Here is a 16,269-nt window from a genome sequence, read left to right on the forward strand (position 1 = left end):
TCTTTCACCTGTGGGATCTGTACTAACTCTGGGTGGTTAATATCAGAATTGAGTTGCAGTATTACAATAAGGTAAACACTGACAAGTGACAGAATCTTGTGATATAACTTCATTGGAAGGATGGGGAAAATATAAAGGGAGTAAAAGTTCTCATCAACCCTAATGAGTCAAGTAATATATTGATGAATCAGGAAATTACAGTGTAGCATAGGATTTAGAACATGTAAAGATAAGGAAAAACCATTAAAAGCAATGAAAATGGTTGCTTCTGGGGATGGAATAGGAAGGTGCAGAAGGATAGGGGTAAAGTCCTGTTTTTTTGTGGTACGTGGGCCTCTCACCGTTGTGGCCTCTCCAGTTGCGGAGCACAGGCCCCGGACGTGCAGGCTTAGCGGCCATGGCTCACAGGCCCAGCCGCTCCGCGGCATGTGGGATCTTCCACGAACCCATGTCCCCTGCATCAGCAGGCGGACTCTCAACTACTGCACCACCAGGGAAGCCCCAGTCTTGGTATTTTTGGCCTAAAAATTTGTAACTGTTATCTTTTTTGGACTAAGTTATGTATTAAACATAGATAAAATCACTTTAAAAAGAAGGAGCTTGACTGTAGGCTGTCAGTAGTTCATCAGGAAATAAACTTGGACAGTGAGATGTGTGTATGTGGGAGGTGTTTTGGGGGATGCTCTCAGGAAGAGCACCTGTGAGGAAGCAAAGGGAGCTGAGTAGGGCAGAGGGAGAAGTCAAACTGTGATGCAGGAGTCAAACCTGATCCCACGGGAAGCTCTGAACCTGGGATGGTGCTTCAGAGATGCTTAAGTGATGCTTAAGGGAGCTGGATCTTTGTGTGGACTAGTACTGTCCAGGGGAGGAACTGTAACCTTGGGCAAGGCAGCTCCCTTTGGCTCAGGGCAGTTCCTGGGAGATGCTCACTTGTGAGCTGACAGCAGATAACACTTCTGGCAAGAGGATTGCCTGAAGACCTCTGTGCTGGAAGGGAGGATGTGGTTGGTGCTCTAACAGTACCCATTACAAACTCCAAAAACTGGAGAAACTGGAAAAGGAAGGTTTGATATCCCTTAGGCAAATTTTATAATCTCTAGTCCTGGCATATTCTGAGCTATCCAGGATTTTTAAAAAAAAGTTATTTTATTTTTATTTATTTTTGGCTGTGTTGGGTCTTTGTTGCTGCGTGCAGGCTTTCTCTAGTTGAGGCGAGCAGGGACTACTCTTCTTAGCAGTGAGAGGGCTTCTCATTGCATACTGTGTTAATATATCATAATTTACTTACTCATTCTCTTGTAGTTTATTATTTGGGCATGTTTACCAACTATACGTAAATAAAGCTACCATGGACATTGTTTTGGTAACATGATGCCTATTACCTCTTAGAAATTGTTAAGTCATAGATAGGCACACATTTATTTCTGGACATAATGTAAAATCGTTTTTCCAAAATGACTGTGTCAATTTACAGTGCCACCAGCAATGTATGAGAGTTCTAGTTGCTCCACATCCTTGTCAACACTTGGTATTGCAATCTTTTAAATTTTAGCCATTGTCATGGGTATTCATTCCTAAATTTGAGCCACTAGTAATTGCTCCATCTTCTACATCAAGTACAATTGACCATTGAACAGCATGGGGGGGGTTAGGGGCATGGACCCTCCATACAGTTGGAAATTCAAGTATAACTTTACATTTGGCTCTCAGTAACTGGATCTTGCATCCGAGGTTTTGCATCTGTGGATTCAACCAATCTTGGATCGTGTAGTACTGTAGTATGTATTTATTGGAAAAAATATCCGCGTATAGGTGGACCCTTGCAGTTCAAACCCATGTTGTTCAAGGGTCAACTGTATTACACAGGTCTTCTTGTGTCTAATTGGTGGGTCCTAATTGTGATCAGTTCTACATTGTAATTCTTAAACTAAACTGTTACTTTTTTCTTTTCTCAGTTGTCACGGGTAGTACTGATGGAATTGGAAAATCATATGCAGAAGAGGTAGGTAATTTACAAGACTTTTCTTTTTGGTATAAGAATATAAGAAGAGATATAGAATGATCTCCTACAGTAGTTTTGATTTTTGAAGTTAAAAGCACAAATATAGTGTTACACTATATAATAGATGTAGTTTGTTTCGATCTTGTTAGAAATGCTATGTTTGCTTAAACACAACTTTAAAACAAATTTTTGTGCAAAATGTGTGTCAAACTTTTTATCCTGGAAAGTTGGAGTTGTGAAAGTTTTAGTGTAATTTTATTTTATATTGTGTAACTATAGATAGTTCTGAGTTTTTAAAGTTAATTGTTTTGGATTATTTTCCAAAAGGTAGACAGATTTTTAGAGAGTGGTTACATCTCCAAACAAGTCCATGGCATCATTTTCACAAGAAGGACTGTGATGGATGGACAGATACTGACAGACACAGGCAAAAGATTCAAGTTCTCTGTAATGTAATTGAAGGAAGGGAAACCATGATAGTTTGAAGACCATTGTACCAAGCTCTCCTGTGAAGGAGAGCTTCCCTGCCTTCCAGTTCCACAGAGGCACCAATAGCCTCTGATATTGCCCGATTGTGAGGAAGGTCCTGACAGATCCATTGAATCTCTCATTTGTCCTTTAAAAAGGGTTTTTTAAAAGAAAAAATCCTTTGTTTTCCCAGCTTTTTATTTTGAGTATAAAAACTACAGAAAAGTTTCAGGAAGAGTATACAATGAACACCCATACACCTTTCACAAGGATTCGCCAGATGTTAACATTTTGCTACATTTAACTTATAATTATAATTTGGCTGGACTATTTGGGAGTTACAGACATTGTCACAGTTCACTCCTAAATATTTCAGCTTGAAGCTTCTGAGAACTAGAATATTCACCGTTGTAACTACAGTACAGTGGTCACACATAGGAAGTTTAACTTGACACAATACCATTATACAATATACAGTCCATATACAAGTTTCCCAATTGTCCCATTAATGTATTTCATAGAGCTGCTTCTTTTGTTCCAAAATCCATATAAGGATTATGCATTGCTTTTTTTCTTTTTCTTTTTTTTTTTTTTTTTTTGGTTCGTGGGCCTCTCACTGTTGTGGCCTCTCCCGCTGCGGAGCACAGGCTCCGCACGCGCAGGCCCAGCGGCCCAGCCGCTCCGCGGCATGTGGGATCTTCCCGGACCGGGGCATGAACCTGCGTACCCTGCATTGGCAGGTGGACTCCCAACCACTGCGCCACCAGGGAAGCCCCATGCATTGCTTCTTAATGTCATATCTCTTGACTAGGAGAGTTCCCTAGCCCCTGCTTTTTTTCTCTTTTTTTTTTTTATAACAGTGGCATTTTTAAAAAAACCTAGGCCAGTTGTTTTGTAGATTTCTCAATTTGGATTTGTCTGATTGTTTCCTAATGATTAGATTCAAGTTAAATATTTTTTAGCAGGAATGCTACACAGGTGATACTGTATTCTTTTGAGTTTATCTTATCAGGAGCCACAAGAAGTCCATTTGTTCCTTTATTGATTATGTTAAAATAAATCATTTATTAAGATGTTGTCTACCATAATTTTCCATTATAAAAGTACCTTTTCCCCTTTGTAATTAACAAAGAATCTGTGGGATGATACTTTGAGACTGTATGGATATTTCATTTCCCAACAATCTTCCACCCAACATGTGTTGCTGTTTTTTGCCTAAATTAGTTGTTACTAGGGTGGTTTTAAAAACGGTAATTTTCTGAAATTTTGAATTTTATTTAATTTTTTATACAGCAGGTTCTTATTAGTCATCAGTTTTATCCACACCAGTGTATACATGTCAATCCCAATCACCCAATTCATCACACCACCACCACCAGCCCCGCCGCTTCCCACCCTTGGTGTCCATACGTTTGTTCTCTACATCTGTGTCTCTGTTTCTGCCCTGCAAACCCGTTCATCTGTACCACTTTTCTGGGTTCCACATAATATGCGTTAATATACGATATTTGTTTTTCTCTTTCTGACTTGCTGCACTCTGTATGACAGTCTCTAGACCCATCCATGTCTCTACAAATGACCCAATTTCGTTCCTTTTTATGGCTGAGTAATATTCCATTGTATATATGTGCCACATCTTCTTTATCCATTCATTGGTCGATGGGCATTTAGGTTGCTTCCATGATCTGGCTATTGTAAATAGTGCTGCAGTGAACATTGGGGTGCATGTGTCTTTTTGAATTATGGTTTTCTCTGGGTATATGCCCAGTAGTGGGATTGCTGGGTCATAGGGTAATTCTATTTTTAGTTTTTTAAGGAACCTTCATACTTTTATCCATATTGGCTGTATCAGTTTACATTCCCACCAACAGTGCAAGAGGGTTCCCTTTTCTCCACACCCTCTCCACCATTTGTTGTTTGTAGATTTTCTGATGATGCCCATTCTAACTGGTGTAAGGTGATACCTCATTGTAGTTTTGATTTGCATTTCTCTAATAGTTAGTGATGTTGAGCAGCTTATCATGTGCTTCCTGGCCATCTGTATGTCTTCTTTGGAGAAATGTCTGTTTAGGTCTTCTGCCCAGTTTTGGTTTGGGTTGTTTGTTTTTTTAATATTGAGCTGCATGAGCTCTTTGTATATTTTGGAGATTAATTCTTTGTATGTTGATTCATTTGCAAACATTTCCTCCCATTCTGAGGGTTGTCTTTTCATTGTGTTTGTAGTTTCCTTTGCTTTGCAAAAGCTTTCAAGTTTCATTAGGTCCCATTTGTTTATTTTTGTTTCCATTACTCTAGGAGGTGGATCAAAAAAGATCTTGCTGTGATTTATGTAAAAGAGTGTTCTTCCTGTGTTTTCCTCTAAGAGTTTTATAGTGTCCAGTCTTACATTTAGGTCTTTAATCCATTTGGGGTTTATTTTTGTGTATGGTGTTAGGGAGTGTTGTAATTTCATTCTTTTACATGTAGCTGTCCAGTTTTCCCAGCACCACTTACTGAAGAGACTGTCTTTTCTCCATTGTATATCCTTGCCTCCTTTGTCATAGATTAGTTGATCATAGGTGCATGGGTTTGTCTCTGGGCTTTCTATCCTGTTCCATTGATCTATATTTGTTTTTGTGCTGGTACCATATTGTCTTGATTACTGTAGTTTTATAGTATAGTCTGAAGTCAGGGAGTCTGATTCCTCCAGCTCTGTTTTTGTCCCTCAAGACTGCTTTGGCTATTTGGGGTCTTTTGTGTCTCCATACAGAATTTATGATTTTTTGTTCTAGTTTTGTAAAAAATGCCACTGGTGATTTGATAGGGATTCACTGAATCTGTAGATTGCTTTGGGTAGTATGGTCATTTTCGCAGTATTGATTCTTCCAATCCAAGAACATGGTATATCTGTCCATCTGTTTATATCATCTTTAATTTCTTTCATCAGTGTCTTATAGTTTTCTGCATACAGGTCTTTTGTCTCCCTAGGTAGGTTTATTCCTAGGTATTTTATACTTTTTGTTGCAGTAGTAAATGGGAGTGTTTCCTTAATTTCTCTTTCAGATTTTTCATCATTAGTGTATAGGAATGCAAGAGATTTCTGTGCATTCATTTTGTATCCTGCAACTTTACCAGATTCATTGATTAGCTCTAGTAGTTTTCTGATGGCATCGTTCAGATTCTCTATGTATAGTATCATGTCATCTGCAAACAGTGACAATTTGTATTCCTTTTATTTCTTTTTCTTCTCTGATTGCCGTGGCTAGGACTTCTAAAACTATATTGAATAATAGTGGCGAGAGTGGACATCCTTGTCTTGTTCCTGATCTTAGAGGAAATGCTTTCAGCTTTTCACCATTGAGAATGATGTTTGCTGTGGGTTTGTCGTATATGGCCTTTATTATGTTGAGGTAGGTTCCCTCTATGCCCACTTTCTGGAGAGTTTTTATCATAAATGGGTGTTCAGTTTTGTCAAAAGCTTTTTCTGCTTCTATTGAGATGATCATATGGTTTTTATTCTTCAATTTGTTAATATGGTATATCACATTGATTTGTGTATATTGAAGAATCCTTGCATCCCTAGTATAAATCGCACTTGATCGTGGTGTATGATCCTTTTAATGTGTTGTTGGATTCTGTTTGCTAGTGTTTTGTTGAGGATTTTTGCATCTATATTCATCAGTGATATTGGTCTGTAATTTTCTTTTTTTGTAGTATCTTTGTCTGCTTTTGGTATCAGGATGATGGTGGCCTCATAGAATGAGTTTGGTAGTATTCCTTCCTCTGCAATTTTTTGGAAGAGTTTGAGAAGGATTGGTATTAGCTTTTCTCTAAATATTTGATAGAATTCACCTGTGAAGCCATCTGGTCCTGGGCTTTTGTTTGTTGGAAGGTTTTTAATCACAGTTTCAATTTCATTACTTGTGATTGGTCTGTCCATATTTTCTATTTCTTCCTGGTTCAGTCTTGGAAGGTTATACCTTTCTAAGAATTTGTCCATTTCTTCCAGGTTGTCCATTTTATTGGCATAGAGTTGCTTGTAGTAGTCTCCTATGATGCTTAGTATTTCTGCAGTGTCCATTGTAACTTCTTCTTTTTCATTTCTAATTTTATTGATTTGAGTCCTCTTCCTCTTTTTCTTGATGAGTGTGGCTAAAAGTTTATCAATTTTGTTTATCTTCTCAAAGAACCAGCTTTTAGTTTTATTGAGCTTTGCTATTGTTTTCTTTGTTTCTATTTCATGTATTTCTGCTCTGATCTTTATGATTTCTTTCCTTCTACTAACTTTGGGTTTTGCTTGTTCTTTCTCTAGTTCCTTTAGGCGTAAGGTTAGATTGTTTATTTGAGATTTTTCTTGATTCTTGAGGTAGGCTTGTATAGCTATAAACTTCCCTCTTAGAACTGCTTTTGTTGCATCCCATAGGTTTTGGTTTATCGTATTTTCTTTGTAATTTGTCTCTAGGTATTTTTTGATTTCCTCTTTGTTTTCTTCAGTGATATCTTGGCTATTTAGTAATGTATTGTTTAGCCTCCATGTGTTTGTGTTTTTTAAGTTGTTTTCCCTGTAATTGATTTCTAATCTCCTAGCGTTGTGGTCAGAAAAGATGCTTGATATGATTTCAATTTTCTTAAATTTACTGAGGCTTGATTTGTGAACCAAGGTGTGATCTATCCTGGAGAATGTTCCATGTGCACTTGAGAAGAAAGTGTAATCTGCTGTTTTTGGATGGAATGTCCTATAAATATCAATTAAATCTGTCTGGTCTATTGTGTCATTTAAAGCTTGTGTGTCTTTGTTAATTTTCTGTCTGGATGATATGTCCACTGGTGTAAGTGAGGTGTTAAAGTCCCCCACTATTATTGTGTTACTGTCGATTTCCTCTTTTATAGCTGTTAGCAGTTGTCTTATGTATTGAGGTGCTCCTTTGTTGGGTGCATATATATTTATAATTGTTATATCTTCTTGGATTGATCCCTTGATCATTATGTAGTGTCCTTCCTTGTCTCTTGTAACATTCTTTATTTTAAAGTCCATTTTATCTGATATGAGTATTGCTACTCTAGCTTTCTTTTGATTTCCGTTTACATGGAATATCTTTTTCCATCCCCTCACTTTCAGTCTGTATGTGTCCCTAGGTCTGAAGTGGGTCTCTTGTAGACAGCATATATATGGGTCTTGTTTTTGTATCCATTCAGCAAGCCTGTGTCTTTTGGTGGGAGCATTTAATCCATTCACGTTTAAGGTAATTATCAGTAATGTATGTTCCTTTTACCATTTTCTTAATTGTTATGGGTTTGTTTTTGTAGGTCCTTTTCTTCTCTTGTGTTTCCCACTTAGAGAAGTTCCTTTAGCATTTGTTGTAGAGCTGGTTTGGTGGTGCTGAATTCTCTTAGCTTTTGCTTTCCTGTAAAACTTTTGATTTCTTTGTTGAATGTGAATGAGATCCTTGCCAAGTAGAGTAATCTTGGTTGTAGGTTCTTCCCTTTCATCACTTTAAGTATATCATGCCACTGCCTTCTGGCTTGTAGTTTCTGCTGAGAAATCAGCTTTTAACCTTATGGGTGTTCCCTTGTATGTTATTTGTCGTTTTTCCCTTGTTGCTTTCAATAATTTTTCATTGTCTTTAATTTTTGTCAGTTTGATTACTATGTGTCTTGGTGTGTTTCTCCTTGGGTTTATCCTGCCTGGGCCTGTGCTTCCTGGACTTGGGTGGCTATTTCCTTTCCTAAGTTAGGGAAGAAAACCGGTAATTTTTTAATGATAATGATATCTGTCCTTTTACATTTACATTAGATGCTGTTTTTCTATAAAAAGCAGCTTTTCCTTGGTCTTCCTTCCCCATTAATTTTTTAGAAAAACTATCAGTATATATTCATGGGTTCTTTAGATGTTTTATAAATGATTAATTTAGTAAATTATTACCAACCTTAATTATCTTTATAAAAAATGTTCTTCCATATCATCTCATTTGCAGTATTACTGTTAATAAAAGTTGGCTTGAGGATTTAGGACTGGAAAATTAGTTCACTAAATCACTTATAGTTCATAGCACCTAATTTATTCTCATTTATATACTGTCTGGAGTAGTTCACTAAAAAGTTCTGTGTATATCAGTGTTTTTTTCCTCTGCCACTATATTTATGGGTCTCTGGGGTAGAAACCATGTTCCCATAAGTCATTCATTCTATGAAGCACTTATACAGCACTGGGGAGGTACATAGAGGGTCCTCCTCAGGAAATTCTTTTTTAAGTCATCCAGTAAACTATCTTAGTTTGCCTTTGTAGTCCATAAAGTCTAATGTTTAAATAAACATTTTAAAATTGATTCTATTTTTAGGAATTCCTAACTTTTTTGTTTTTGTTTTTTTTTTTGCGGTACATGGGCCTCTCTCTCTTGTGGCCTCTCCCATTGCGGAGCACAGGCTCCAGACGCGCAGGCCCAGCGGCCATGGCTCACAGGTCCAGCTGCCCCGCGGCATGTGGGATCTTCATGGGCCGGGGCACGAACCCGTGTCCCCTGCATCGGCAGGCGGACTCTCAACCACGGCGCCACCAGGGAAGCCCGGAATTCCTAACATTTCAACTGTGGTTTTCTTTGCCAGTTCTGTAGTCTTCATGTATCCTCTCTAAAATGAAAACGTTTTTAAAGCTAATTTTTCAATTAAAAAAGTAATAGATACTTATGGTTAAAAAAAACTAAATATAGACAAGTCCAAAATAAAAGTAAAAGTCTTCCTTTTTCTAAAACCCTATGACTTTTATATACTAGCTTGATTGAGAAAGATAACCCTTTGGGGAATCTTTTTGTAAAGTCTTCATTTTGTTTTGCCCATTCATTGCACTGGGGTTTATTAGTTTTTTAACTTGGATTACCATATCGTCAGATTTTCTTAAAATGACACTGTATCTATCAATAATTTACATTTTAAAGTGAAACACGCAGGTGTCATTCAACTGTTTGGTGTCTCTTTTATTGTTTTAGTTAGCAAAGCGTGGAATGAAGATTGTCCTTATCAGCAGATCACAGGACAAACTGAACCAGGTTTCCAGTGAAATAAGTAAGTTCTCACATCACCCTTCCCTCCCGTTATGATCACAAAAGGAATATAGCTAGTCTAAATTTAATGTTTTCAAGCAGATATCTAGCATTGACATAATTATTTATAGTTCAGAAAGCTGCTTTTTCATGCTGTTAATGGGATGTTTCACAGATGGATCATCAGTTTTTTCAAATTAATATAGGACCATTATAATTTGCGTAAAATGTCTTTAACTGACTCGTTTAGGTTCTTTTGTCAGGAGTCAAGTTCTCTGATCATTTTATCATGTTCTCCTTAAATACCTGAATTCCTTTTCTGTTGTTTCATTTAAATATTCTTGCATTTTTTTACTCTTTGACTTCATTGTCTTTAAATGGTATATCATATATGATTGAGGAAGAAATGCAAAAGGTAACATATACACATGTGACAGGGAAACTACTTTGAACTTTTTTCTTAGTTATGCTTGAAACCTGAATTATAATATGGCAAAAACTCTTTCAACTGACATTCAGTTAACCAACCAGCTGGATGAACCAGTGCTGTCCATTTCCTTGGTAAAATGTACTGACTCGTGTTCCCAGTGTGCTAACTATTTGTTACCTGTAGGCTTCTCCGTATGATGCTTGTCTGCTTTCATTCCTACAGGTCAAATGGTTTCCTTATGAACAGTCAGTTGTATTTGCTTCCAAACTTACTTATGCTGGGTGCCTTTGTTATTAATATTCTGTAAACTGATGCAATACTAGTTGAAAAAGGGGAATACAAGAACTAAGTTCAAAGCTCTGAAAAAACTGAGAAAAGCAAGTTGTTTTAGAAATTGGCTGTCAGAAATTCCATGGTGGTCCAGTCGTTAGGACTCAGCGCATTCACTGCTGGGCCCGGGTTTGATCCCTGGTCTGGGAACTAAGATCCCAGAAGTCCCATGGTGCAGCCAAAAAGAAAGAAAGAAAGAAAGAAAGAAATTGGCTGTCAAGTTAGGGGTAAACAAGAAAAATTCAAAATATTGGAGGAAACTAGAAAAAGTAAGAAGAAATTTGTTTTGATTGTTTCATATGTGTTGAAGTTTTTGCTGCATTTTATGAGAGCTGAAACTGCAATTATAAATAATGCATTATGAGTGTGGTTTATGTAAGAAAGACTAGAATTCCAGGTAGCAGATCTAAACTCGGATAAGGACTTGGCCCTACACAGAGGATTGGTGAAAGAATTACACTTATTCATGGTTTAATTGAAAATAAAATGGTTACAGTGGGTATTTATCATTTTCTAGGATTCCTTGCTGTAACTGACTTCTCTATGTAGCCAGCCAACAAACTGCCCTAATTCATTCAGATGAGAGAGGATATATACTGTATTTTTCTCTTATTTTTTTCCCCAGCTTTACTGAGATATAATTGGCATATAACATTATGGCAGTTTAAGGTGCACAACATACTTATTTTATTATTAACACTACCACCTGCTACTAACATTTATATAATACGTTATTATTGATTTATTCCTTCACATGTATTATCCTCTTTGATCCTTCAAACATCCTTGTGAGATGTATATTTTTATTATTATTTCTACCCAGACCATAGCTGGTCCTGTTGGACAGATTACACATTGATGCACTTTATCTTTAGGTGAAAAACAGATCTTCATAGATTCCTAGTATAACGTGTGTTAAATCTTTTTTCTTTTTTTTTTTAACCATGTTGAGAGCACAGATCTTTACAAAAGTGAGATATTCAATAAGTCTTGGGCATTTAAGGATTTTAACTTTCAAGGTTTCAACTATGTAAAACCAACCCTGAAGGCCCAAGATGTACGGAATCTTGTAGTTTTGCTAAGGTGTGAATTTGAATTAAGCCATGACACTAAGGAGCCTGAGGTAGTTATTACTTATGTAGTAGGTGAACTGAACATACTGCCTGGATCTTAGTAGTTTCTTTCTTAGTTACTTGTAGTCATGTGTATAATAACTCTTATAGTGATAAAAATGTTGTGTGTGGGGTGTGTGTGTTTGTAAAGCTGACTGTTAATGAATGCACTTACTAGTTGCTAGAAATAAACGTTCATAGGCAGAAAATAGAAGCTTTTGATTAAATGGAACGTTGAATTTTGAAATGTTATGCTATGAATTAATCCACCACTTATTTGATTCAGAAACAAGAAAAGCTACCTCACGACACTCACAGCAAGTGCTCCAACCTGTACAAAAATTGCCCAATGAGTCAGAAGATATACTTTAATGATATTTGAGAATTTGGTTAACTTGTGATATGAGGTGACACATGACTGTGGATAGAAATGTGATTCTGGAGAAAGACAGGATCCTGTTGAAACATTTTTCATGAAGGAACAGATGGTAAAGGCACTGAAATGACCTTTTATTATGAGGAAAAACATTTTTTTTTTAGTTGTTGAACATTTTGAAAAATGCTATTCTGGGCATAATACAAATTTAATGGAAGAGGTGATATCAGCAGACCAGGTCATCCATTCTAGGCTGAAGAAATAAATACACAGAGGAGATTTATAAGTTTGTACAAGTTTTTAACTCAGATGTAAATCATCTTTGAGAGGATAATGTTTTCCTGAACATACGTATTCCAGAAGAAGGAAGGACCAGAATTTAATGTTGGTGAAGACAGACAGACTCTGTTTATGCCTTCAGCAAATCTTTATTGAATGCCTGTGTACCAGGTACTGTGCTAGGCAGTTAGGATACAGTAGTGAACAAGGTAGATGCTGTCCTTGCCCTCATGGAACATATATGCAAGTGGAGGAGACAGAAAAAACAAATAGGAAAAAAAAAACAACAACAATAAACAAAACCAAAATAAGCAAAACCAAAAAAAGACAAATAAATAATTGCAGTTTGTAGTAAGTACCATGAAGGAAAAAATGAGGGACCAGAGAGAGAAAATGGGGAGTTCTTATGTTGTAGCAACATGGCAAATTTTATGACTGGCAGAGTGTGAAATGGCCAGACTAATGACCTTTTGCCCGTATGATGGACAAGCTGGAACCTTAGTGAGGAGCTATCTACTGGGCCGTCTTGGGGGTACAGTGGTAGAGGGATTGTGTGTAAGTTACAATGATAGATTCACTCCAACATTTCTATTTGCTTATGCTTTTGGGTCCTTGACTCTAGATTATGCCATGGGAAGTTGTGGCCTCCCTATCTTATTAAATGTGGGCTATCATGGAGTCCAAATTTCAGTCAGCAACATGTTAACTCTTAGAGCCCCTTCTAGCTGTATAAGCTAACCGTTAAATCCTAAATCTCTAGTAAGTGACTCATATAAAATATATTGGCCCAATCTGGTGTTATATTTTGTTTTCCTTAGTCTAACACTCTTAGAATCTATTCTCACACAGATTTTTCCAGGTTTTCTACCAATAAAAATTAGCAAAATTTGACAGCTATTTTTGTGTATAAATTATTACTTCATGAATCAGACTTTGTACTTGTTCCCCAGAGAATGTCAGTATATAACCCTATTACGGGTGGTGGTAAGGGATGGTCCAGCTAGGTCTTGAGGAGAAGAGGAATTCCCTTGCAAGCAAATTACCCATATATTGGGTTGGCCAAAAAGCTCTTTTGGGAAAAACCTGAATGAACTTTTGGCCAACCCAATATTTATGGTGAGGTTATTACAGGATTTTCAAGCCAGGGAAAGCTAATCTCTTCAGATACAGGAGAGCAGGCTATTTCTGTTTCCGCTGGCAAGGGAGGCTCAGAGTAGCATTGAGGGGGCAGTGTGTGTTTCCAGATTCTTAGCTTCAAAAGAGTCCACCCAAATATCCTCATCCCCAGTTTCAGGGTCTCATTCTTTCTCATTCAGTTTCGCTTTCATCCGTGAAACGTGGTGCGTCTGTGGAATTCACCTTCCATTGTAATTCTGCAGATGGCACAGTTAAATCTGATGTTAGCCAGGTGAGCTCTGTGGCTATAAGACATGAAAGTTTTTATTGGGGCTGTCATAGAAGTTCTCTGGATCCTGATCATAAATGTGAGCTTGAAAGCTTAAAGACCCAAGCTTGTCATTTTCTTTCTGTAAGAGCTCCAGTGTATTCAGAAGAAGCCACATACCACAGTCTTTGTTTTTTATTGAAGTATAGTTGATAGACAATCGTATATATTACAGGTATACAATACAGTGAGTCACAGTTTTTAAAGGTTATACTCCATTTATAGTTACTGTAAAATATTGGCTATATTCCTCGTGTTGTACAATATATCCTTGTAGCTTATTTTATACTTAGTAGTTTGTATGTCTTAATGCTCTACCCCTGTATTGCCCCTCTGCTCTTCCCTCTCCCCACTTATAACCACTAGTTTGTTTTCTTCATCTGAGTCTTGTTCTTTTTTGTTATATTCACTAATTTGTTGTATATTTTAGATTCCACATGTAAGTGATATCTTACAGTATTTGTCTCTATCTGACTTACTTCACTTAGCATAATACCCTCCAAGTCCATGCACGTTGCTGCAAATGGCAAAATTTCATTCTTTTTTTATGGCCAAGTAGTATTCCGTTGTATATATACACACCTCTTCTTTATCCATTCATCTATTGGTGGACACTTAGGTTGCTTCCATATCTTGGGTTTTTTTTTTTGTTTTTTTTTTTTTTGATATATACCCAGGAGTGGAATTGCTGGGTCATTTAGTTCTATTTTTAGTTTTTTGAGAAACCTTCATACTGTTCTCCATAGTGGCTGTAGCAATTTACATTCCCACCAACAGTGTAGAAGGGTTCCCTTTTCTCCACATCCTTGCCAGCATTTGTTATTTGTGTTTTTTTGTATGATAGCCATTGTGACAGGTGTGAGGTGATATCTCCATGTGGTTTTGATTTGCTTTTCCAAGTCCTTGTAGTCATCATTTCTCCCAAACTCACATCCTTAAAGGCACTTCTTCAGTAGATCCTTTGCTACAATCAGCGATCACTGTTAACGTGATTAGTAGTGATGCTGCTGCATCTCATCAAACCAATATAAAAGTCTTTTGAGGTCTGTATTTTGGGCTTGCACTCCTGACACCAATTTCTGTATCAGTCAGAGTTCAGTCAGGAAACAGAAGTCAAACAAGTTCATTTAACTAGACTAACTTGTCTCTCCTAGTCCAGCTCTTACACTCACTCTAGTTGGTTAAACTCATCCCTCTTTCTTCCCTATCTCAGAGGGAAGGCGGAGATTGAAAAAGGAACTAAGTGCCAACTGGAGAGAAATAGGCCTCCTTTCACCCTCTAACTCGCTACTGTCATTATGTAAACTTGGGGATTCTATCCCCAAGAAGTAATTCCTTGAGAAGTAATTCCTGGTGAATGTGGAAGACAGTCTACTCATCAAAGTTCTTCAGAAAAAATTTAAAAGGATTATATACAATTTCATAGGGAACTAAATGTTTCGCCAACAATGGATAACTGCTTTCTCAGGATTGATTGCTTAGATGAAATTACAGTTCTTTGTAAGGATACCTGTCACTGAAAGTGACACACTGAAAGTCATCACACATATAATAAGCTTATTTTATTATCATTGTTAGCCAGGATTATGAATATATTAAGTATTTTTATCGATCTTGATTTGTCAAGGAAAAAAAACTCATGGATAATTTTTTGTTGTTGTTGTTGTTGTACGTGGGCCTCTCACTGTTGTGGCCTCTCCCGTTGCGGAGCACAGGCTCTGGACGTGCAGGCTCCGCGGCCATGGCTCACGGGCCCAGCCGCTCCGCGGCATGTGGGATCTTCCCGGACCGGGGCACGAACCCGTGTCCCCTGCATCAGCAGGTGGACTCTCAACCACTGCGCCACCAGGGAAGCCCTGGATAATTTTTGAACTCTGAGTTTTTACTTGCAATAAAGCACAATGCACAGGAGACTGGCTTTCAGAACAACCTGTTGGTTCACAGAATATAGAGATGGGGCTATTAATAGTTCATATTATTATGTGGCAATCAGTAATTCTCATTGCATACAATTTAATCAGCTTGGATTATAAAAACACATTTCTGTCTTTGCATAAAAAAACAAATATGATGTTTCTTTTTTTTGTGACTTATGTCAGGGTGAAAACCTTTAGGATGGCCCTGAAATTTCACGGCTTTAAAATGCAAAACTTTTAGAAATGTAAATCTTATTGGTCTGTAGTCGACAGAGGAATAGGTTAAGGTGAACAGTGTCAGTTTCACTTTTTCAGTCCTTACCTATGATCATATCTGTGCAGTTAAGGTGTGGATTTGACCAAACATGTTTGTTCCATGGTTTTCCGATGCACTATCGGTGTTGTTAATATGGTGCTTTGTATATTTAGCTTATTTCAGCTACATAAGGACAATGAGGCATTATTGAACACATAAAGAGCTTCTTGTTTTGTGTTTAATAAAACTAGAACTGGGACTCCCCTGATGTTCCAGTGGTTAAGACTCTGTGCTCCCAGTGCAGGGGGCCTGGGTTCGATCCCTGGTCAGGGAACTAGATCCTGCATGCCACAACTAAGAGCCCATGTGCTGCAACTAAGACCCGGCACAGCCAAATAAATAAATAAATATTAAAAACAAACAAACAAAAAAAACTAGAACCACGTGATAGTAGGATTAGAGTTAATCTCATGCAGCCTCTAGAGGCATATATGTATATTTTTTATCACTTTCTGTAGTGCCAGAAATATTTTTATTGCCCTTAGAATTAACCTATTTCAAGGTCAGGAGCCATCAGGAACCAAAAAATCATTCAGTTTGCCTCTAATGATTTTGCCTATAGTACCTATGACTGTAGAAG

The 16,269-nt window shown here is 37.3% G+C and overlaps 1 protein-coding gene across 1 annotated transcript in view; it reads left to right on the forward strand.

The window, feature by feature from the left end:
• Positions 1–16,269, forward strand: part of HSD17B12 (hydroxysteroid 17-beta dehydrogenase 12) — a 163,248-nt gene that overhangs the window by 49,298 nt on the left and 97,681 nt on the right. The window contains exons 2-3 of the mRNA XM_032640295.1: positions 1,956–2,002; positions 9,433–9,508. Of these exons, the coding sequence (XP_032496186.1) occupies positions 1,956–2,002; positions 9,433–9,508 (123 nt within the window). The remainder of the gene's footprint in view (positions 1–1,955; positions 2,003–9,432; positions 9,509–16,269) is intronic.

Source organism: Phocoena sinus, chromosome 8 (assembly GCF_008692025.1).
Source record: "Phocoena sinus isolate mPhoSin1 chromosome 8, mPhoSin1.pri, whole genome shotgun sequence".
Taxonomy (NCBI): domain Eukaryota; kingdom Metazoa; phylum Chordata; class Mammalia; order Artiodactyla; family Phocoenidae; genus Phocoena; species Phocoena sinus.